The following is a 23,144-nucleotide window of genomic DNA, read 5'->3' as shown; positions in this document are numbered from 1 at the left end:
GTGGTAGCTTTTTGATTGATCGGCCTAGTCACCTATGCACTTGATAAGGTAGTGGACGTCACTGGGTACTAGGTCGGGGTATATATAATAGTAACACGTGTAACTCATGCCAATACAATTACAGTGATGGGAGCGAGTCTCTTTTTCTTGCCAGGCAGGTCAGAGGCTTCGCTGTGACGTCCTCAATCAGGGTCAGGATACGATTGTGGAGGGCAGAGTTGCGACTCTGCTGGGTCCTGGGTAAAGCGAACTGCTTGTCGAGGTATGAGATACATGGAGATCCACGCACGGAATTTCTTCCGTTCAAGAGTCTGTCAAGGGTGACTTTGTTATCTGGTGTAGCGTGCTGAATGTTCCGTGTAGCACTCTCTTCTATTGGGCTGAGTACGGATCACATTGATGCATCGTTCGAAGGGTGCGAGGGATTCTCCGCTCGAATATTTCAAGGAAGACAGACTCTAGGATTAGGGAGTTAGCTCGTTGCTTATCTACAGGTCGCAAGCGTCTCGCGCTGAGCTATGGGGCTTCGTTACTACGGGTTTTCTTTAATTTCCTGTCTTTTTTTTTTTTTTTTTTTTTTTTTCAAAAAGGTCACCGACTGGGATGACAATGTCTCTCTCCAACTTCATGGCCGAGTAGAAGTTTTTCTTCTCAATTGTAGAGATATCTTATTCTGTCTTCCTTCCTTTGCATCCTTAGCTTACGTCCTCACAGATCATCGACGAGTTCGGTATCCGCTCTTTGCTTCCTTTGCTTTCTCTACCTTCAGGCCTAAATGACTACAATGACTATAGGATGACCGACGGCAGCTCCCAGTCTCGATCAATGCCCTAGCCCTTCCTACGGAATTTCCCCAATATCGAACGGGTTGTATCTCAATTGCGTCTGTTATATCCTTGATATTTTCCACAATCTCTCCTTCACTCCACGCTTGTTCCTGTCCCGCAGTGCACCGCCGCGCCCTTGAGAATAACAAGAATTGATGAAAAAAGACGAAGAAGAAGAAGAACGAACAAAAGACGTCATGTTACCCAGGGCGCCAGGCTTTTGAACCCGAAATAGAAGGTCAAAAGACGGAAAGGAAGATATGATAGAGGTGGACAGGGAATCTGATGATGGTCGACGGCAGTTCACAGGTTCAAAGGATGAGCCGAGCTAAATGCGGTCCTGAATCATCACGATCGATCCTCTAGATCTCCCCTATCAAATCAAGTGGTAAAAAGGTAGACAAAACCTCGAGAGAAAAAAAAGAAGAAAAGAATGGTTCATGTAGAGCTCAAAAGTAAAACAAAGCCATGCAATAGTGGAAAGAAAGATGGAACCTCAAGAAAAAGAAAAAAGAAGACATGACTCCAAATAAAACGATCCAGCCTGACCGGGTCATCACCCCGGATCAACTTCCGAGGGATCGTGAACAATCACTACCCAATTTATTTATGCACACCGTCCCTACTGGTGGATGGGCACACCTTGCCTACCAGGAGGAGGGCTCACACTAGATTCCTCGCCCTGATTCTTGACGGTATTGTTATCTCCGCCTTCGGTGTCCATGGTCGACGACTCCTCGCTCAGACTTGAGCCCCGGTGCAGGAAGCTTCCGCCTTCTTTCACGGGGGATCGGCTCTGGAAACCGATGGATCCTGGGTGTCCACTGATGCTACCGGGCATCTGCTGCCCAATGCCGGCGGTGCTACCGCCATTACCGCCGGGATTGTTGGCACCGGGTGAAGTGGCTGTGAGATGGGGGATGTTTTCTGGGACGGGATGGCGAGAGCCAATGCTGGTGACGCCGACGTCTGAGGCTTTGCCGGCTTTGCTGAGGGCGTAGTCGCCCGAGTCGAAGTACTTGCGCTCCTACATTGCGTGTGAATCGAGCAAGTTAGTCTCGACTTCGAGAGGGGATCGAGGAGACACATGCGCAAGAGTGGTAAGACCAGTGTGAAAAAATGATTTCCACAATGGGAAGATGGGATTGACAAGATTCGTTGCTTCTGACACGTACCTTGAGCTTGTTCTGAAGCAAGTCCTTTTTGGTGGGCATCTTGCCGTACATGCGCAGCAGCCGCTGCTCATCTGGGGTCATCGACTATATTGATAGAATTCGGTCAGAAGTCCGAAAGGAAAAATCACCACGCATTGGGATTCCGGTCGACTCACGCTAATGTCGACTTTGTTCTGCTGGTGAGGGTTCATCGTGAAGGTGTGTAGGTAGCGGGATCGAGCAAGAGGGGAATGTATGTAGATCGCAGCGGGGCTCTCTGGAGGGAAAGTCACCCGTTCAAGGCAGAGCGTGGACGATAGAAAAAAGGAAGTTGAGGATTGACACCGTGCTAAGCAGTGAAGAGAGTATGTGTCACACTGAAATGAAGCTGAGCAAGATGAAGGGATTGGTGGTGAGGTTGGAGCTTGTGGAAATCCCAAGGGAAATGGGGAGGATTCATGGGCTATCGATAACGCGGGGCATTGGCAGTCCACTGGCTGCGATGACTTTTGGGGAACCCACTTTGGACCACTGCAGAAGTGCAGAGGACCGAAGATCCTCACTTGGTCGGGCAGGGTTTGGGTCAAGTGATCCTTCAGTAACCTTGTCTGAAGTTGAGTCCAACAATTCTTTACAGTTTCCAATGAGTTGAGGGGACTAAGCAATTTAGCTCCAGGCGCTACTAGCATGAGTCGTGGATGAGGTAAGTAGTTAAGTACTACTATGGTTATGGTAACTAGTCGTACTACTGGTACCGGTACGATCTGTGAAGTACTTCTCAAGTACCGCGGTGGCAGTTAGGCGCCTGTAGGCAGTGGCAAGACACTGACGAACTACATCTGGAAGAAATGCAGTGGTCCCTCTGCAATCCTTTCCTCGCACAGGACTCGACTCTGTAGGCTACACTCATCGAACCATTTCCTTCTCAATCCATATGCCGACCGGACGAAGAGAGCATTTTATCTGTCGTAATTACTGCTGCAACCAGGTAACTTCATGAGACTCCCGCTCTGGTCAGTTGACCTTTTTAAAGTCCGGCACTCCTTACGTCATCTCGACCACCGGTGGGTGAATGGCAACAAACTATACCTGGGTCTATAGTAGAATCACTGAACAGACAGAACCCAGTCATTCTGTGGAATTGATGGGAGTGAGGATGGATGCCTCTTCTGAAAATCAGACATATATAACATAGTCTAAGGGGTGTCACCTCTGGTGGTCACCGGAGGCTGTTGGAAAAAGAGTTTCTGCATTCGCAACATCCTCTCGGCATCCGATTAGCTGCAGTGTCAATCATATCTAATGGGCCGTTCGGAGGAGAGAATCCATGAGGAGAATTCAATTTTCCCCTCAAACTCTAGATAATCTTATAAACAATAGGATTGAGAAGGTCAAAGATCTCACAGGGATATGACTAGGGCAATGACAAAAAAAAATACTTGCCCGTGCGTGTCTTGTGTAGTCCGCTGTGGTGGTTTCCATCGATGATCCACGGGGAACCGCCAAATTCTGCAACTCTAAGCTTCCGCTTTTTTTCTCCCCATTTCGAAGACGACGTTCTGCTTCACCCACCACACAAAGCAGGGCGTACAGTGCAAAAGCTACCCCCGATCACCTTTGCAAGTACTCCGCTCCTATCATCACTGTGATGGCTGCCCAAAAATCCCAACAGGCCAAGGCCTTTGTGGTCGAACATCTGGATCCCGAGCTCGGTCCGTGGTCAGCCTTGGAATACGCTGCCATTGCCCGCGAATCTCATGCGAGCGGCGCGCGCTTCTTGCTGAGCTCGGTTCCTGCAGAGTTGCAGATGCCTGCCGAGTTGGCCGCTACCCAGGGACTGGAGGTTGAGCAGCGCGGGGTGGAAGAGATCTTTGCGGATCGCAAAGAAAAAGTGTGTCTGCTGGATCCCTCCGCGACGACGGAATTGAGCCCGGAGGATGGTGACGCCTTTGAGGTGTTTTTGTTTGGTGGTATTCTCGGTAAGCATTTAAGCTCTTCTGGCGCAGAATTCGTGCATCTATCTGGGAGAAGAGCGAGAGCGTCCCAGGCGGAACCCCGGGGTATGAAAAGCAGATTCAGGCTGACCTTGGCTCACTCACCGTGTACCTGTGATATAGGCGATGATCCCCCACGCGGTAAGTCAATTTCCCCAGTTGCAGATCTGATCTCAGATCACCACTCAGTAGTCAAGAGTCCACCACTGACACTTTTCAGATCGCACCTCTGAGCTCCGAAAGAAGGGCTACACGGGCCGCCGCCTCGGTCCCAAGCAGATGACAACGGACACTGCTGTTCGTGTCACTCGTATGATTGTGCATGATCGAGGTAGGCGATTCCTGACTGAACGTTGAGTCTGAGCATCAAGACAGGGCTCCTAATTCGTGAAATCTGGTTCTATGCGATTGTAGTTCCCCTGGAAGAGATCCCCTACGTGGACTATCCAGAGATTTTCATCAACGAGCACGAGCGAACTGAAATGCCGTTCCGCTACGTCAAGGATGCTCAGGGCGAGCCGATCATGCCTGCAGTAAGTGGAAACTCTCGAGCAACACTCTCACATCTACCGAGTATCCTTCAACTCGGGAAGACTTGCATTTGCTGACTTTGTTTCAATCTGCAGGGCATGGTCGACCTGATCAAAAACGACGCCGACAAGGGGGTTGGCGATCTTTTCTAAGATAGAGCATCAGATGGAAAAGCAATCAATGATTTATGTCTTCGCATAAAAAAGATGCACCTGCGCCGCAAAGAGCATGATGCCTGGAGGCTGTTCCATCCATGTCCGTGCAAAAGCTCGAAACGAGTAGCCTTCGGAGTCTTGGGCTTGATTGATCTCATCATCCCCGTATCAAGTTTGGGTGATAATGAAGGTACTACCCAGACCGAGCAATATGGCCCATCTTGAACACACAGCGTGCTCGCGTCCGCGCTCGCAATCACGATGTTCTAGACTCCTTGGTATTTGTCCAGATTCAGATCTCAATAGAGAAAGTTTATTCCCATACTGCGAATCATGATCACCAATCTCAAGGGCCTACCTGGCTCCATTTTCATCTCTTTGTTTCACGGTCAAATCACGGCTCCGTGGCGTTTCGGCGTACAAAAAAGGAGAGAACATGATTTAGGGAGGATCGCCGCGGCTATGGTATTGTAAATAAGATTACGGGGATCGTTATAACAGTACACTAATGGAGATGCGAGTATCTCAATGGGTATTGGTTACAATACTGACAAGTAATAACGTAACAGGACAATGTCTCAGCTCAACTCGAGGCCACGCAGTTCACATCGTTATCGGAGGTTATCAGAGGCTCACTGACAGGCTGACGAATTTACATTGAATCAGCCCTCCGATCACATCGATTTCCTTCATCCTCGCAACATATTTCTCTGAGTTTCATCCGTCGCACGCTGAGATCCGCTCGTCTCCCCACTTTCGATGATCCTCTGAAGTGCGCCGACTCGAGGCGGTCCCTTTTGACCTGCTCTTCCCGACCTATTCTCCGGCCCCTTTGGTCGCGAAGGCCAATTCCCCTGCTTGCGCCGCGGGAGTCCCCCTCTATAAAGAGCTCGACACTTCCCTTATTCGTCCACACGGCGCTGGTTGTCAATCTCTCTCTGCACCATGCGATCATGGTCTATATCTACGCTGCTAGCTCCGACGCTAGCAGCAGCAGTAGCAGCCAAGTCAGCTGCTGACTACTTTGTCCACTCGCTGCCTGGCGCTCCAGATGGCCCATTACTGAAGATGCACGCTGGGTGAGTACAAAATATTGTATATACCGGAGCATTCGGCAGAAATAGTTTCTGAGTGCGCACGCGACTAACGTCCTTTTCCCCCTGCCCAGCCATATCGAGGTGGACGAAGAGCACAATGGCAACCTCTTCTTCTGGCACTACCAAAACCGACATATTGCGAACCGACAACGGACGGTGATCTGGTTGAATGGAGGGCCTGGGTGCAGTTCAATGGACGGCGCATTGATGGAGGTGGGACCATACCGGCTCAAGGATGACCATACGCTGGAATACAATGATGGATCATGGGATGAATTCGCCAATCTACTCTTCGTGGATCAGCCGGTCGGAACGGGCTTCAGCTACGTCAATACGGACAGCTACCTCCATGAGCTAGGGGAGATGTCGGCTCAGTTCATTGTGTTTTTGGAAAAGTTTTTCGAGCTTTTCCCAGAGTACGAGCGGGACGATGTGAGTGGTGCACGAAAGACACCGTCTATGAGGTTGTTTGACTTTATGGAAATGAGTTTGCTGACACCGCCATGTAGCTCTATCTGGCGGGAGAGTCGTATGCCGGCATGCATATCCCGCATATTGCGACAGCTATCCTCGAGCGTAACAAAAAAGCCGAGAAGGCGGAACAGACGTCATGGCCATTGAAGGGAATATTGATTGGTAATGGCTGGATCTCGCCCTACGATCAATCCCCATCCTACTTTGAGTTCAGTAAAGCTATGGGGTTGATTGAAGAAGGCACCGATGCTTATCGCCAGATCGAAGCTCTCAACACGGTCTGCCTCGCTGCGCTCGAGGACCCTCACAGCAAGGAGATGGTGAACATCGGTCAGTGCGAGGAAGTCCTACATGGAATCACAGAGTTGGGTGTCGATGAAGGGAAGTGTGTTAACACTTACGACGTTCGCTTGGAAGACACATACCCCGCTTGCGGTATGAACTGGCCGCCAGACTTGACCAATATCACACCATACCTCCGTCGCCAGGATGTGAGAAGCGCGTTGCATATCAACGCTGCAAAGACGGCGGGCTGGACTGAGTGCAGTGGCGCAGTGAGCACAGCGTTCCGTGCCAGTCACTCTGTCCCTGGTGTCCAATTACTTCCCGGGTTGCTAGAGTCGGACGTCAATGTTCTTCTCTTCAGTGGCGATCAGGATCTGATCTGCAACCACCTCGGCACTGAGACTCTGATCCATAATATGAAATGGAAGGGAGCCACTGGCTTTGAAACCGATCCGGGAGTCTGGGCCCCCCGTCACGATTGGAGCTTCGAAGGTGAATCCGCCGGACTGTACCAGTACGCTCGCAACCTGACGTACGTGCTCTTCTACAACGCCAGTCACATGGTCCCCTTCGACCAGCCGCGTCAATCGCGCGACATGCTGGACCGGTTTATGGGCGTCGACATTGCCAGTATTGGCGGCAGCCCTACCGACTCGCGCATCGATGGGGAAAAGCTGCCTCAGACATCGGTCGGGGGCCACCCCAACAGCACCGCCGCCGAAGAACAAGAATATAAAAAGGTCAAGGAGGCCGAGAACCACGCGTATGCCAAGTCCGGCGAAGCCATTCTGGTTATTGTGATTATCGGCGTGAGTGTCTGGGGCTTCTTCATCTGGCGTTCGCGCCGTTCCCACCGAGGGTATCGCGGAGTGAAGAACCCTGACAACCGAGCCCGATCTGGGTCCGGCGCGGCGACTCGGTCCGGACCTGGATCTGTGCTCGATCGTTTCCACAATCAAAGGTCAAAGAATGCGGACGTGGAGGCGGGAGACTTTGATGAGTCCGAGTTGGATACTCTGCACTCACCGGGTGTTGGGGGTCACGAGAATTACCTTGTTGGCGATGATCTCAGCGACGACGACGAGATTCATCGTTCAACAAGTAGTCGTCGACCGGCAGCGTCTTGATCCTCGAGGTTGTTACAACGAGCATTGAGTTGGCATCGGCATTGGCATTGGCATCTTTCAGCATGGCGTTTGTATTATCACTTTGCTGTACCTCGTTCATCCATCTGTATTCTCCCCCTGTATTTATTTCGCTGTAGTACACAGTACACACTACACAGCCCCAAGTTTCCAAAGATCGGCCGTGGCCCCTGGCTGCTCCAAGATCTCGGCGACCTCGATGGGCCACGGTCACATAGGCCACAAGGCCACAAGGCCACAAATATGAATCACTCTTTCTGGCGACGGTTATATTATCATACGCCCCGAGTACATGCGATTGGGACACAACAACGAAGTCCATGTGAGACTTTACATCGACGCCCTGCATCCCGTATGACCACCATCACCGAATTTTCAGTGTAGAGTCTCCAAGTGACCGAATTCAGTATCCATCCGTACCATCCCCCTGTTCCAAACTACAATGCTTTCAGAACCGGGATATCAGGCTTTACCTGTCTGATTCAGAGAACCCAAACAAGTCCTCCTAAGGTCTAGTGATATTCAAAACGGGCCGTGGAACTCCCCTCGTAAACTAGAAGCACTAAGGTTTCCGGCTGAGCTGGCGGGACTGGGATGAGTTTTTTTTTTTTTTTTTTTTTTCGTGTACGGGAGACCTCTTTCATCATTCTGAGGTGCAGGAGGACCTTGGTGGTTAGAAGATGCGTAGACATTTTGGGATCATTTGATCCGAGTGTTATGTAATAGGTAGTAGGTAGTAGGTAGTAGGTAGTAGGTAGTAGGTAGTAGGTAGTAGGTAGTTCTCTGGCACACACCAACTAGATTTATGTCCAATCTAACCAGCAGAGGGCTGGGCTGATACGATTGCATGGTTTGAATTCACATTTCCAATTTTCAATCACCCATCTAGACAATTTGTAGAGCTTTGTTTAGGTGCTTTGCGCGTGGGACCTAGATGGCTCACACAGGTATGTGAGTATCTACTTATCTATCGCAGCAGCGAAAGGGAAGCTGAGATTAGTAGAGATGGTCATTTTACCACTGATGGATCCGCCTGTTCATCAAGAATGTAGCAATGTATGCGCGTTTCATCGATATTGATTTCATCTCTAGCAAAGCTCAACTCGATCCTACATACGATTGCTTCTAAGGTACGAGGGGAATGTCTTTTATATCGACTATAACTAATGATAGTGACACATGAGAATAAAAACAACGGGGTCTGATACGACCAGGGAACATGTTTGTAAATGCGTATGGTTCTGCGGGTCTGCCAGGTCCCGTTTTCCATCGATGGCTTTGCAAGTCACAACAGCCTCGGTGTTTTTGAGTCTGCGACATGCGGCTTCACCAGCCTCGCATGTGGAAGCTCTCGTACTTGCATGGTTTCTCGTGCTCGCCAGCGAGCACTAAAGACAAAGACCGCGGTACCTCGCATGAAAATACCGGCGCAAAGTCTCAAGAGACAAACAAATAATAAGCCAGATTATCTACGGCAGGCCCAAGTACCGGTACTTATGGGGTATGTGAGCCGTGTCCCGTCGGGCCTATCTCTACTCCTTCCTTATTCTCATGCTCGTTGTCTTTGTGATGTTTTCCCGTCCGATCACATTTGCGCTATACTATCATGACACTGCCGAGGCGAATCTTCATCCACGGTCCAATTTACCCTCGCTCTCCTTTGGGGGGAGCTTTTCCCCCGCTGAATCTGGGAACGGACCAAACCTACTTTACTGTGTATGCCGAAAGCTTAAATGAGGTCTCCGTTCTTCCCCGCAATCGATCGAAGCCGAACTAATCATGTTCCACTGAGCTTCTTTTAACATGAGATATATGGTTTGTATGCCGGGCTCCAACTCGCTCTTTGGTTGGACGATTTCCCAGTTGCAGAAAACTGGTTTTGTGTCGTGGAGTTGATCTTGACAGGATTCCAGAATCACATGGAGCAGGAATTGAACGGGTTGCGTTGAGGGAGGTTTCTCTGCCCCCCCTTTCTTGCGGAGAATAGCCTCGGTAGTTGGACGGCATCTGTGATTCTTATTTCTTGACGGAGCTCAGGTTAAACTCTATCTGAAGTAGTTCTTACGCATAGATCGAGGCATGCTTCTTGAGACAGGATCGGTCAGATATGTACTCAACTCACCATCCTCCAGGTCTGGTGGTACTTGATAAAAAACTTGACAATCACAGACAATACTTTCCACTGCCGAGATGAAGAAAAGACGGATGAAGAATCTCGTCGATATCGGCGGGACAATGACATTGACCACAGTACTGCGGTAGACGGGCGTCGTTTATTGATTATTCTGACTGCTCTACCGTACTTTTCACGAAAATACCCCAACGCCTGTCGAATCGCGGGCACGAATAAGATCCTCGTAGTATGCGGGCTGCATGTGGAGAGAAAAAAAGAAGCTTTCCTCTCTGCAAGGCAAGGGCGGGAACGGAGAAGATATCCTCTCTTTCATTTGGCCGGGGCTGTTGACGAGTACAACCTACCAGGCACACGTACCGCATCCACAGGCTTTCCTGAAGAACATCTGGGAACCCTCGTGTCTTTGACCGGCGATGTTACTGCTTTTAGGGCTGTGCTCCGTGTGTGTGTATGCTGCAGAAGTATCGGTCAAGACCTCTCTCTATTGGCAGCCGCTGGGGAAGTGCGGATCGGGCAGGTGTGCCTGGATCGTGGTTGAAGCAGGAAATTGGAGTGAGCAGTGGATGAAGGTACGGATGTTCCGCGTCTCCTGTTGGACGAAGAATTAGTCTACGGGGGTGCCGGGGCGTAGTCTGTGCATCGAGCGAGGAGGTGGACGAGGTTGGTTCAAGATTCAATATTCCACTGCAGAAAGCTAGTCGCTGGTGGACATCTGAGCGTGGACTTTTGACCCCCCCCTCCTTCAAGGAAAGAGAGCGATTGAAGAGTATACTTCTATTGTGAATAAGCTGGTGCGAGGAGTAGAAGCAATAGATGCTCGCTGATCTATAAAATGCAGAGGATCGCGCACCATTCCCACACTCTTTTTCAATTCACTCAACCGCGGACTCTCAGAACTGCCTAAGATCTTCCTCCACTCACCGTGTCTATCTATTTTGTTCTCCCCAGTTCATCGCAGTCATGAAGTTCACAGCTGCCGAGATCCTGGCCCTGCTCAGTCTGGCCTCAACAGCCACTGCGGCGCCGCAGAAACGATGTACGACTAGGACGTCATGAATTCCCACAGAATCCAAACACAGACGGACCAGCCGTGCTGACCTGCTACCACTCTAGCAATCTCTTCAACAGTCCTCACTCAGTTGAGTCGATACGCCCAATGGTCCGCAGCAGCCTACTGCTCCGGCAACACCGACGGCGCCGACAAAGTCGTCGCATGCTCAGCCGGCAATTGCCCCGACGTTCAAGCTTCGGGTGCGAAGATGCTGTATGAGTTCGACGAGTGAGTCAAGATCTCCCGACTCACCTAGTCCGTTCATCAAACGGACCTGGTCAGTGGTCACCGGTTATATGCCCGATATACTGACTCTCTCCCCCGCCACCCCCAGCGCCAACTCGTACGGCGACGCCGCAGGCTTCCTCGCCGTCGACAGCACCCAGAACCAAATCGTGCTTTCATTCCGCGGCAGCCGCACAACAAGTAATTGGATCGCCAATCTCGACACCACTCTGATCTCCAGCTCGCTCTGTTCAGGCTGCCAGGTGCACCAGGGCTTCTGGCTGAACTACCAGACTGTCGCAGCGACACTGAAGAGCCAGATCGATGCGGCGAAAAGTGCGTACCCGGGCTATGCGCTTGTGATTACGGGCCACAGTCTCGGCGGCGCGTTGGCGATGCTGTGTGGAATGGACTTGCATAATCAGGGCTATGCGCCGACTATTGTAAGACAAATCGTTGATGATTATTTTTTTCCTGTTTCGTTGCTCTGCTCTTTCTTCCCCATCACCCTTTTGAGTCAGAGAGAGAGAGAGAGAGAGAGAGAGCAAAGTTCGACTCTTGCTGATCCGTGCTTTCCCCCCTTCCTCTGCCACAGTATACGTACGGCCAGCCTCGCGTCGGGAACCTCGCCATGGCCGAGTACATCACCAGCGTTGGAAACCAATGGCGCGTCACCCACACCGACGACACTGTGCCGAAGCTGCCTCCGCGCCTGTACGGCTTCAGCCACGCCAGCCCGGAATACTGGATCACCAGCGGGGACAACGTGACCGTGACGACGAACGATGTCACCGTCGTGACGGGGGTGAATTCCTTGGGTGGGAACGACGGGACGTTGACCTCGAGTGTGGCGGCGCACAATTGGTATATTGTGAACATTGATGGGTGTTCCTGAGTGCGAAGGCGATGGAGTGGTCTTTTTCCGAGATACGAGGTCTGATTTGAGTCGGAGAGTTGATGACTAGGATTCTTGTGGATTGAGTTTCTAGAGGACAGATGGGGGGCCGTGGATTGTGCTTTGAAGTGTGTCGAGATTGTCTTTTAGTATACAAGTACCCAGTTGATTGAGTGCATGTTGTGAGCTAAGACCAAGACTCGAGTCATGTGCATCGATCATTTTAGTGCTGGTTGATTTGGGGTCGCCAGGATATTCCAAATGGAGACGTCTTGATAGTAATGGGAAGCTTATTTTAATGATCACTCGACGTGATTCCGGATCAAGTAAAGGAGCTTTAATTTGAGCAAATTTGACATTGATTGGTAAGATTCTGTTCGGTGTGTTCAAATTGCAGTAAAGTATCCTGCAATTCAGGGCAGAATCCCGCTTTTTGAGTATAATGTAATAATTTGTACTATGTAGTCGGTACCATTTCACAAGACATGGTCCTCGCTACGCCAGTACTACTACAATCCGAAGCCAGAATCAAGAACGAGTCATATCATCTGAACATTCTTACAGAACCATGATCGAAATATTACTTTCCATTGCATCTATCTCATAACAACGCAGCCTCATCATTCATTTTCCCTCACATCAATCTCCAACTCAAGCAGTACCCTCCAAGCCGTCATCGTTCCAGTTGCTGTTCGAACGAGCCGGGCTCTTACCATCATAGTACTCGGAGCAAGGAGCAAACGCGCAGTTCTCGTCCTTGGAGGTCCGCAGCTGACCGAAAGGACGCCACCACTGGTCCCAGCCCTCACCGGGCAGAGTGCTCAGGTTCCAGTTTCGCTCGACGGTGACGAGTTGGGAGAAGTCTGAAGAAGGAAAGGAAAGAGAATTGGGTTAGTTCGAGCTTGAAGCGGGCGGCGGGGGGGTTTTTTTTTTTCAGAAAAAAAAAAAAGGAAGAGGGGGGATGGAGTGTCGAGGGCGACTTACGGTTGTAATAGGTCTGATCGACGCAGTCATAGCACTTGACGGTGTCGTTGCCCAGGAGAAGGGAGTAGATGGAGTTGGGGTCACCGTAGTTGTCGTTGGTGTAGACGTCTGTGGTAGAGGAGACACGTGAGCATGAGACGGTTCCGATGCCTTTCTCTTCTTCCGATGTAGGTGTTCAACTTACTGTCCTCATCAAAGGTCAGGAGGATGACGGTATCCTTCATAAAGGCCTTGTCGTTCAACATGGTGTCAATGACCTTTTGGGTGTTCTTGGCGGCGTAAGAGATGTTGGTGTCGTGGGCATCGTTGTTCAGGTTGGGCACGTAGTACATGTACATGGGGGCATCGTGACCCTTGGCCACATCCTTGGCAAAGTGTTCCTCGGCGTTGACGATGTTTTGGCAACGAGCGGTGTTGTTGCGGATGTTGTCAAAGGACATGAAGGGGTTGTGCTTGCTGTGTCGAAGGAATGAGCGGAGCTGTTCGACCCGTGAAACTGGGCCTATGGAGCTTTTCCGTGACGGATACTCACCGAACGTAAAGAGTCTCCTTATCCTCGTGGTAAGGGTTGCAATCACCGTTGGCCTTGGGCTTGTAGCCCTCCATGTAAGCCTTCCAGGTGATCCCTGGGGAAATTTTCGGTCAGCATCGGTAGGTACTTTCGGATCCTCGCCAGAATCTTGAACCAAAGTTTCTCTTTCAAAGTTGCACTTACCGGCAGGCTCCAACAGATCAACCAAGTTGTAAGCAGTGCTGTTGTGGTCCGAGTCATCATACACACCGGCAGCGATGGTGTTGGTGATCATGGTGATATAGTTGGGCTGATTTTCATGTGAGTCAGGAATTTCCCATGGCCTTTTGATAGCCCTAGAGTCATGGCGGATAGGTTTACCTGCGAGGGATGGGTGCTTCCTGTGTGTGTTCGACATGCTGTCAGTCTTCCCTTGCAGCGATATAAAAGTCCTGGGCAAAAGCAATCACGTACCGTGATAACCATTCAGCAGCATTCCCCAATGGGTGAGGTTCAGGAAATAAGGGTCACCCATGGTCACACCCCTGTTGGTGTTTTCCAGGACAATGACCACGAAACCTGTACAAGACGTGGGTTAGGGTATGAGCTTCCGGAGGGCTCTTCAATCCTTGTCTGCCGAACATGTAATCATGAACGGCATCAAGTTGGGCCGGGCGGACTCACGTTCAAACCATCTTCCCTTGACGGGCTTCACATGGTTTTTGGCCTCGACGCTGGTCGCAACCTCCACAGGAACGGCCGCAGCCAGAGACAAGCTGGCCAAAAGGGCTCCGACGGCAAACTTCATCTTGTTCTACAACCAGGACAACAATTGACACAGATTGAATGTCACAATGTCTCGAGCAAGCTTCTTGAACGATGTCCGACAGGAAAAAACCCCCTCAACCACCGAGGAGATTGGCGGGGCATGCTCGCATTTAAGTATCTTCCCAGGACGCGCGACTACTGCTAGTCCTGCGCCTGTCCGTCAATCCAACCTTTTGCACGTGCAGTTGCAGGAGCAGGAGCAGCTCCAGCTCCAGCTCCAGCTCCAGCTTCAGCTCCATGTTCGCCCCCAGAGAACTACTCCAATCCCAACATTGCCGGTCTTCCGAACAAGACCGACCGGAGTCAACATATGGAGTCCAGGTTCCCGTCCACATCCACATCACGATTCTGGTCCCTCCCGCGTTGCCTCTGAGCTAAAGCGAAGCCCTAGGCTGAGCGGAGAACCCGACCCAAAGCGCCCACGTGCATCGACCGTTCAGTATGGATCGTCCACCGTAGAGCAGTCCGCCAGTTGGATTTGGCAGTTTTGTCAAAAGGAACCCGCCACTAGCGGCTGGAGTGGAGTCCACGCTTCCAGGCACTAGAGACTCAGCATGGCTTGTCCGAATCATCGGCCAGCAAAGCGAGCCAGCAGATTGACACGGTGCGAGCACGGGAGCGGGTGAGTGGGAAGTTATTGGCTGGGTGGGTTCGGGTGTGGGATGAGAGGAGAAGCTTGGAGAGCTTGATTTGCCTTGGGGTTCCTTACTGGAGTAGGAAGGCAGGAAGGCAGCGCAGTCAGCAGGAAGCAATTAAATCACGAGTGGGGGGGCTCTCGCAAGGTAGAGTAAAGTAATGTGTAGGATTGTAGTCTGATCACTGCGACAGGACTGAGAGGTATGGAATATGTATTCACTATTCACGACTTAAGGGACATGTCAGGACTTGAGGACTACAATACTATCGGTACCAGCGATCTACAAATACCTTCGTAGAGTGTGGCTGTAGGTAGTAGGTACTCTGGAGGTAGTGGGAACATTGGACTTATCGCTGCATAAGAAAATCCGCCTCTAGTCAGATAGCACTCCATGATAAGCGCAGCAATGACCAACATGATTGGCACTTGCAAAGCTCAGATATAAAAAAAAGAAAAAAGAAAAAAAAAAAAAAAAGCTTTCCAGCAGGCGCATAAGTTCCGAGCCTGTCTCACTCGAGCCAATGCAGTATTGTTCGGAGTTCTGCATTCCTCCGATATACCGTGGGCACTGGGTCAGTAGTGGTACTGGGTATGTGATCTCATTCGTATTGCCGCTATTGCGAGGCGAAGCGGAGAAATCACCGGAGTTATCCCGGTACTCTACTCTAGCGTAAACCCTAGTAGATAGCCTGGTAAGTTAGTAGTCATCGACTCATCCTTGGAGACTTTAGAGGATATCCGCGAGAGAGGTCCAGGTGACTGGAGACTGATTTCAATGACGAATGTCAACAAATTTCCCAGTCAGGATACGAGGAAACTACTGCTGACGACCGAGTGCCTATCAAGTCCCCTCGAGGACTTCAAGGTTGGTTCCTCGTCAAGGATCTTTACATTGTACAATCAGTGAGGTAGACGCCTAGACCTGTTGGCTCGGCTGGAAGCAGAGACGGCCAGGTGGAGAACGTACACCATGGAACCCTATGTGATCCTGCTACACCAGGTGGTGACATCGAGTCATTCCGAGCTCGATTCCATTCACGACATCCACGACATCAGCAATCCCTCATTTCTTTTCATTTGGGTCATAAGCTCTAGCTCTACATGTACAGATTTTAATCCTGATCTTCCCTCAAGCTCGTAGGGATACCACTACCTTTACAACACCAACATCATCCAAAAGTAGATCTGGTAAATCAACTATCGCTCGAATGTCCACACTTTCACACTGCCGTCATCGGCGGTCGTCACAAGCACCTCCTCCGCCGCCTCTCGTCCTGCTGCTGATCCACGATCCGCTCGTTTGGCCCACGCAACGTGGTTGATCTCGTAGATTCCGTGTGCGCCATCCATGACCGCCAAAATGGTCCATTCCGTTTGAAGGGGAGGTGCAGACTTCTGCTGAGTTATCTCGGTATCCACGGTATCCACGGTATCAGCAGGATCATCGGTGGTCGAAGTGGATTTGGTCTGCTTTGAATCTTGAACCAGACGTTCCTCATACACCACAATTCGTCCGTCCGCACCAGCAGATGCAACGAGTCCCGTGCGACGACTCCATGCCACGGCATAGATGGTCAATTCGTGCGCATGGGGCAGCACCGCATCCTCCACCCAGCTCTCGTCAGACCCCGTAGGCCGAATGATACTTGGGATCCCGGTCGTCGCGGACGCGTTCGCCCCAAACGCATGACCTTCCTTTGGCAACCGGCGCCAAACTCGAACGGTACGATCGTCTGAGCACGAAATCAAACGAGGTCCGGACATGGCATGGTGTTCTCGCCACTGCTTCGCCAACTCTGTCGGCTTCTCCTCGTCCATTTCCCCATTTATGTTCGTATTCGTCGACGACGACGGCACATTCTCCACGCTCTCCCAATCCAAAAACCACACCGTCCCGCCATGTCCCTTGAGACACGCCACTTGACCCCAGTCATCCAGATCCTCCCTCCAGATCCGAATCGTGTCATCGTAAGCACCACTCGCAAGACACTCCTCCGCAGGATGCCACGCCACACATTTCACATCCCCGCCATGCTCTTGCATCACAGCCACCGTCTCAAAGTTATTATCCCCGTCGTCAAGATCCTCCCAGATCCAAATCGACTTGTCGCGCGCACATGTCGCCAGAAGCATTCCGGATGCTGACCACGATACCGACTTTACCTCGCTGTCGTGGCCGTCCAGAAGCACAGCAAATCGCCATTCCTCGTCATCATCATCCTCGTCCGTGCCATTCCGAGCCGCCGCTGCACGACTGGACCCATTGGCTCCAGCGCCAACATCAACCTCAGTATTGGCATTGGCGTGGCTATCCCAGGCGACACTTCCCCCTTCAGCACGGCCGTAGCTATCCCAGCGTCGCCAGACACCGACGGTAGCGTCGAAGGAGCCCGTGGCGAGCACGCTTTCACCTTGCACGTGGGGCTTCCATGCTGCAGTTCGGACACTGCGCTTGTGTCCGCCCGTGATGGTGGAGAGGAGTTTGAAATTGGTAAGAGAGTATATCCGGACGGTTTTGTCGGAGCTGCAGGTTGCGACGATGGGGAGGGTGGGGTGCGGAGCTGTGAGCCAGGCTCGTTCGAGGGAGGGTGGGGTGAGGTCGGACAGGAGGGTGATGGATGACTGGGCCATGGTGTATATGTGCAGCGTAGGTATGCGACGCTGCAATGGCCTCTTGCCCCAGTTCTGATTTATTATAAAGACGAAGAAAGCGAAGGAGACCGGAGGAAAGAAGGAATTGAAAGGAATGGGGAAACAGTCATCAAGCGGATATCCGCTCAGGTGGGGTGATTGTAATGACGGGCTGATAAGATAGCAAAAGTACTTTTTCTGCAGTCCCCAAACTCTCTAGACTCCCCAGAGTTAGGCTAATAGTCCATTCATACTGCTTACTCTTAGTCTGCATAGACACTCCGAGACCACGGGGGAAACACAACGCCCAGAAAACGTTCAAGCCCGAGATCCATGATAATCGCTTGCTTCTTCTCGCAAACGGCTTCGTGACTTTACCGAGTAGTAATGACAACTGCAGATTACTGGGGGCGCCAATATTTTGCTACTGTACAAAATTGAAACATTACAGCATATGCGTGGCTACGAAGTATAGAATCAATTGTCCTGGAACAGTCTATGGATTTGTCCCCTATTGCCAACGACTCGGGTTGTGTACCAGCTCACGAGAAAGAGCAACGAGAAGAGCAAGGGAAACGAAAAGAAGCAAGTATCACAAAGTACAAAACGCCGTTCAAGCCACTCACGCGAGCCCAGGTATTCGAAAAATGGGATCAGAGCAAGTGTAATGATGCACCCCACGAACGCCGCAACCCCCTTGTTCGAAGCAAAGAAAAAGTGCAGCCAGAATAGCTGCCCACATCGGAATGACTTCACGCACTCGAAGTCCCTTCATTATAAAGTCGTTCATACACATGGCTGTGGCAAAGCCAATCCACCTCGCGCACTTTCTCCAACTCTTCGACCAATTTGCCAACTTCCCCCACAAATTCAGGCATGCCAGCACTAGCAAGACTCTGACTGGCAGAACTGGTTGTTCGCACCCGCTCAGATGCACTTGATGCACTCATTCTAGCAAGGATGTGGCTTCGAAGGCGAGAGAGAATGAGCTTCGCCACTGGGTCTGTGAAGCTCAAGGCGGGGGAGCTGGTTGCTGAATGATCAGCCGATGACCAGTCCGACGTTATTTCCGTCCGAACGTGAACGCTCACTTGCTCCGCGGCCGAGGAGCTTGCTGTCGCAACGGGTCCAAGCACACGTCTGATTGTCGCCGCAAGTTGTGCGCTGGCAGAGGACGGCATCGGGTGCGTCGATTCGAGGATCGACTGCACACGCTCAGCGGCGATTTCGTTGAAGTCAAGTGATAAAATTCGATCGGCCTCGGTCTTCCACTGCGACCGACCATCCCGCTTCAGCAGATTCTTGGCTGTCAAAAGAATGGACGCTGTTGCCACAATCTGAAACGCTCGTGCGTGCAGACGTTCCAGACGTTGCTGATCGAGCGCGAGGGTTTCTGGAACAAGATCCTCAGAGACCAGGGCATTACTCAAAATCAGGTCGACGAGACCATGAGCATATACACGTGACGACGGAGGTCGAGGCTCCCCGTGGACATTCTCGGGATCTCGCTTCTTCATTTCATCGACAGTGACTTTCCAGTTCGTGCGCCAGAATCGTCTAGTCTTGCCAAGTGTAATAGAGCCATCGGCAATTCCCTTATCGAATGTTCGCTTCTCATACCCCGGTGCTTCTTCAATTAGCTGGGGTGCAGCTACTTGTATCATGAAATTAGTGTGGTCCAGCGAGAGCAGATCGATGATGCCCATGAGCTTTGCCAACCGGTCAATCGCATCACCGGACAAGTCCTCTGCGAATTCCTTGACGATGGGATCCCGGTAGGGTGCGCAAAGCCTAGGCAAGATAGTGTTCATGAAATTGAAGAAGTTCTCGTAGGAGAACGTGCCTGCCTGACATTGGTTCTCCACCAGTTTCGGGTCCAGCACTTCACCGATCAGCACATGGAGTGAATTCCCGGGTTGAAGCGACCGCAAAAGTCGATCCTGGATCACCGTGGCCATGGCGACGGTCCAAGCGGTACCTTGCCCTGCTTCGACATCCCGTCTCATCTGCTCACACATGTACTCCATGACCTGCCGTCGTGGCTTCGTGTACGACGACTCTGCGATCTTGTACTCTTTGTTCAGGAGCAGCTCATGGACCAAAGCCCGATTCTCGGGAAGCGCCGTCATGATCTTTGTGAATCGCTCATGGGGAGAAGCTCGTTGCTCATCCAGCTCTTGAAGAACGGTTGCATCCGCATTACTCAAGGGTTCATTCGCTGGAGATGATATACCGTCACTCAGCACCCCTGTTGAGGAAGCAGCTGCAGGCTCGGTCGAGCGCGGAATGGCCTGATTCGAGGCCAACCGTTTCTTCTCCCTTTTCGCCTTTTTGAGCGACTGTCGGACCAATTCCATGGCTTTGTCCGAACCTGCAAGTCGCTTGAGTCGGGCCAGGAGAAGGATTTGATTCTGCCGAATGCCCTGACGATAGTCATCTGCGGCGCCTCCCGCTTCATCATTCTTGACCGTCTGCCAGATAAGCTCTAATTCGACAAATTGTGCCAGCATGATGTCGATGAGGACCGTCGAATCCTGGGACTTCCAGGCGTGAAATGCAGAGAAAAAGACACTGTGTGATTCACGAAGAGCCTGCAAATCCGAGGTAATAACAGTTGGGGAGCAACAGCCGGACAATAGCAGCGCAGCGACCTGGTCAAACACGGCCAGGAGCTCTTGCGCTTTGTTGATCAAATCCTGCTCCTGCTCACCGTCTCCGCTCAGCACATCGGCCGGATGGGTAGCGATCAGGTAACTGCTCAAGAAGGTGCGTACTGCGCCTCGTGCACCCATAGCACCGCCCTCCATATCTTGCAGGCCACAGATGAGGAGAATCTTCGTTGTCGTCTCGAGCACGGTCTTGTTTGACAGTAGCGCGCCAACCTTCTCAAAAGACATTTCGCGGACCTGGTCGACAGATAGACCCAGGGCGCGGAATTCTTTCATAACCGTCTTAGCGTGATACGCCTTCCACGTTCGCTGAATCTTCTGAGCAGCAGCTTCTTGTGTCATGCCCGTCACGACGGCTCGTCCGATCTTCTTTTCCACTGCGACCGGCAAGCTGCTTGTGCGACGCCGATGAGATTGCTGGTATAAAGCCCGGCGTTTCTCCGCCTCGGCACACTTCTCCGCAATCTCGAGCCGTAGCCGAGCATGTTCCGCAGCCAGTTTCTCCCGTTGATCCTCGGCTTTCTTCTTGGCCCGTTTGACATGATCCTCACACTTGGCCGTAATCTCTGCGAGGAGGCGCTCGCGTGCCTGCTGGGCGGCCAAGGCACGCTCCTCACTGTAAAGATTTCTTGTCGCAGCTTTTGCCAGTGCGGCTCGCAGCCGCACCTTCTCGGCGTGCAGTGCACGATCTGCGAGCCTGGCTTTGCGGGATTCAATAATAGAAGTGCGTCGAAGATGTTGGGCAAGATTATCTGCATTCGAGGGGCCATTTGACGACGCGTTCGAGTGGTGTGAATGGAGGGACGAGACAGAGCTGCGTCGAGAAGACGCTGTGGAGGATCGTCGGAACTTGCTATTACGGCGATAGAAACGAGCGGCGATGTGCGGCGGGAGGGTGAGCGGGCTTGCTACTTCTGTGGGAGTCATTTCAACATCATCGATTTCCGCCAGCACGACTGGCGAAAGGGGCGTTGCTCCCATGTCGGGCAGCTGAATCTCGATATCGGAGTTGCGACGCAGCATCTTCAACTCCGTATGTTGGGCGGACAGAGGATGAGCACCACGATGAAAGGTGGAAAGTACAAGCCCGGTGGGGCTGTTGTGTACTGATAAGCGATTAGCAATAGACTCGGCTGGTAGTTGTGCACACGGAAGCCTCGTCGGCTGACGTGAATCACAGGTGCATGCGGTCGAGATGAAAGGGCTGCAGGAGGCGAGGAGGCGAGGAGGCAACTCGGCGAGACGAGTGACCAATGTATGTCGTCGTCGAGCTTAGATGCGGAGGTGCATGCTCATGCCAGGGACTGCTGGCAAGGTTGGTGGGGAGATCCGTGCTTCGTTTCAGGATGGAACAGGAGTAGCATTCATGAGTTGGAAGTCAGGGCGGAAAGAGAGTAAGAATAGGCGAAGTGAAGCGAGCGGCCGACCGCAATAGTTTCGTCCTTTCCATTCACGGAAGCGGGCAGATCTGGAGAATCGTGCAAATTACTGATGCGATGGAACCTCGTGGCCGCAATCAGAAACGGAAGGCCCGTGACCATGATGAACGTCAGCCAAGCTTAGCTAAGCTGAGGGGGAGGCTCAACTTAATCTTGGGAGGCATCCCAGTCCCCGACGCGGACGCGGCTGAATCTGACTATTCCAAGGTCCTTTCAACTGTGACGTTCTCATTCAACTCGTTCTGAATCAAGAAGGTGAACCTTCGAAGGTACAACAGCCTTTCGTCAACAGGCAACATTAAGTAAGCATGGATATTGCCCGACGTTTTGATGAGTCGGCCCCAAGTGTTTACTAACTCGCCGGCTATAGATGTGGACCAGCAATATAGGGGGAGTCCCGGATAGTGGAGGTTAACCTTAGGTTGCAAATAGGTGTGCCTTCGATCGGGGTCTTAGAGCCAGAGCTGGAGGTCCTCCACCCGATCTATCAGATCCTAACCTACACGATAATTTAGAAGGTTCAAGTTCCCATGCCAAATCAAAAGGAAATATTAGATCAAATCGAGGACGGGCTTAGATGGAACCCGATACACATGATACGGCGGCTGAGAATCTTCGTGGATCTGGGAACTACCTAACGAAACTTCAGGGTATATTCATCCAGCTTAGACGCTAAGGTAGTGGTACTACCATAGGTCAGTACTTAGTAGGTAGTAAGTACTGTAGGGACGGCGTTATGTAGCTGCAGTCATCAGGATCATGATCTCAAGTTCAGTGATCTACAAAGTTGGAATGTTGCGTATTTATTTGGACGGCCTTATTGATAGCACAGGTCCTCCAAAATACTGTCCAACAGTCACTCCATTACTTTTCGAATCACGCCTTCTTCATCAACTTTTGCATTCACTCATGTGAGTGTCGACTCGTTCAAAATGACACCACAGACGGTGCAGGCCAGGAATAAATCCCGGACTGGGAACTCCTTTGAGTTGAAAACTTCCCTAAAAGCTTCTGGTCAAAAACGCATTGCTCTCGCTATTTTCTGCACGGTCTGACTCGCCTGCTTGTAGATGTTTAAGTTTAACCACGCCTTTTTTGGAGTCCTATCGAGCTATATCGGCAAGATAATGACCAGGATTGTACTCGAAAATGAGTTGTCAAGTGCTACGGGTACCCTCAGAGCCGCGTTTCTTAAAGTCCCGGGATCCTCAACGTGGACTTGTATCTATTGACGAAAATAACGTCGAATCAAACCCTCTTAGGAAGATGTTTTGCTTCATGCTTTTGCGTCTTACAACCTGATCACAGACTGAGTGAGTATCACCTCGCAATTGGCGGTTTCAGATGCTAGCTTGATTCAAAAAATCACGGACTCACTTTGTCGAGAGCTCCCATGAGCTGGTGGCCAGCCTAGAGGTGAGACTAGTAGGGACACTTTTTCTGCAAGGTTGGATTTAAGGAGTCCATAGATATGGACA

General features: G+C 51.4%; 7 protein-coding genes across 7 annotated transcripts; 3 read left to right on the top strand and 4 right to left on the bottom strand.

Moving 5' to 3' along the window:
• Positions 1–1,449: 1,449 nt before the first annotated feature.
• Positions 1,450–2,193, bottom strand: N7539_004495 (endosulfine family protein; the record flags this gene model as incomplete). Its single annotated transcript, XM_056934097.1, has 3 exons — positions 1,450–1,854; positions 2,003–2,086; positions 2,158–2,193. 3 exons carry the CDS (start codon positions 2,191–2,193, stop codon positions 1,450–1,452), a joined length of 525 nt encoding a protein of 174 aa, XP_056791638.1.
• A 1,436-nt stretch (positions 2,194–3,629) lies between these two features.
• N7539_004494 (SAM-dependent methyltransferase) lies at positions 3,630–4,658 on the top strand (the record flags this gene model as incomplete). Its single annotated transcript, XM_056934096.1, has 5 exons — positions 3,630–3,960; positions 4,099–4,116; positions 4,196–4,306; positions 4,390–4,508; positions 4,602–4,658. The coding sequence occupies 5 exons, from the start codon at positions 3,630–3,632 to the stop codon at positions 4,656–4,658; spliced, it is 636 nt and encodes a 211-aa protein (XP_056791637.1).
• A 948-nt stretch (positions 4,659–5,606) lies between these two features.
• Positions 5,607–7,644, top strand: kexA (serine-type carboxypeptidase kexA; the record flags this gene model as incomplete). The annotated part of the gene is made up of 3 exons (XM_056934095.1): positions 5,607–5,740; positions 5,830–6,190; positions 6,268–7,644. The coding sequence occupies 3 exons, from the start codon at positions 5,607–5,609 to the stop codon at positions 7,642–7,644; spliced, it is 1,872 nt and encodes a 623-aa protein (XP_056791636.1).
• Positions 7,645–10,756: 3,112 nt separating this feature from the next.
• On the top strand, positions 10,757–11,967 carry N7539_004492 (lipase family protein; the record flags this gene model as incomplete). The annotated part of the gene is made up of 4 exons (XM_056934094.1): positions 10,757–10,832; positions 10,925–11,075; positions 11,182–11,515; positions 11,668–11,967. 4 exons carry the CDS (start codon positions 10,757–10,759, stop codon positions 11,965–11,967), a joined length of 861 nt encoding a protein of 286 aa, XP_056791635.1.
• Positions 11,968–12,618: 651 nt separating this feature from the next.
• On the bottom strand, positions 12,619–14,270 carry N7539_004491 (uncharacterized protein; the record flags this gene model as incomplete). Its single annotated transcript, XM_056934093.1, has 8 exons — positions 12,619–12,830; positions 12,952–13,059; positions 13,136–13,407; positions 13,484–13,577; positions 13,667–13,772; positions 13,844–13,863; positions 13,937–14,041; positions 14,147–14,270. The coding sequence occupies 8 exons, from the start codon at positions 14,268–14,270 to the stop codon at positions 12,619–12,621; spliced, it is 1,041 nt and encodes a 346-aa protein (XP_056791634.1).
• A 1,854-nt stretch (positions 14,271–16,124) lies between these two features.
• cia1 (iron-sulfur cluster assembly protein CIA1) lies at positions 16,125–17,558 on the bottom strand (the record flags this gene model as incomplete). The annotated part of the gene is made up of 1 exon (XM_056934092.1): positions 16,125–17,558. The coding sequence occupies one exon, from the start codon at positions 17,556–17,558 to the stop codon at positions 16,125–16,127; it is 1,434 nt and encodes a 477-aa protein (XP_056791633.1).
• Positions 17,559–18,310: 752 nt separating this feature from the next.
• On the bottom strand, positions 18,311–21,250 carry N7539_004489 (IQ calmodulin-binding motif domain protein; the record flags this gene model as incomplete). The annotated part of the gene is made up of 1 exon (XM_056934091.1): positions 18,311–21,250. The coding sequence occupies one exon, from the start codon at positions 21,248–21,250 to the stop codon at positions 18,311–18,313; it is 2,940 nt and encodes a 979-aa protein (XP_056791632.1).
• Positions 21,251–23,144: the final 1,894 nt, after the last annotated feature.

This window comes from Penicillium diatomitis (assembly GCF_028827545.1).
Source record: "Penicillium diatomitis strain IBT 30728 chromosome Unknown utg000004l_segment0_segment0, whole genome shotgun sequence".
NCBI lineage: Eukaryota > Fungi > Ascomycota > Eurotiomycetes > Eurotiales > Aspergillaceae > Penicillium > Penicillium diatomitis.
Note: the sequence above shows the minus strand (reverse complement) of the source record. Positions and strands in the feature narration are given on the sequence as shown.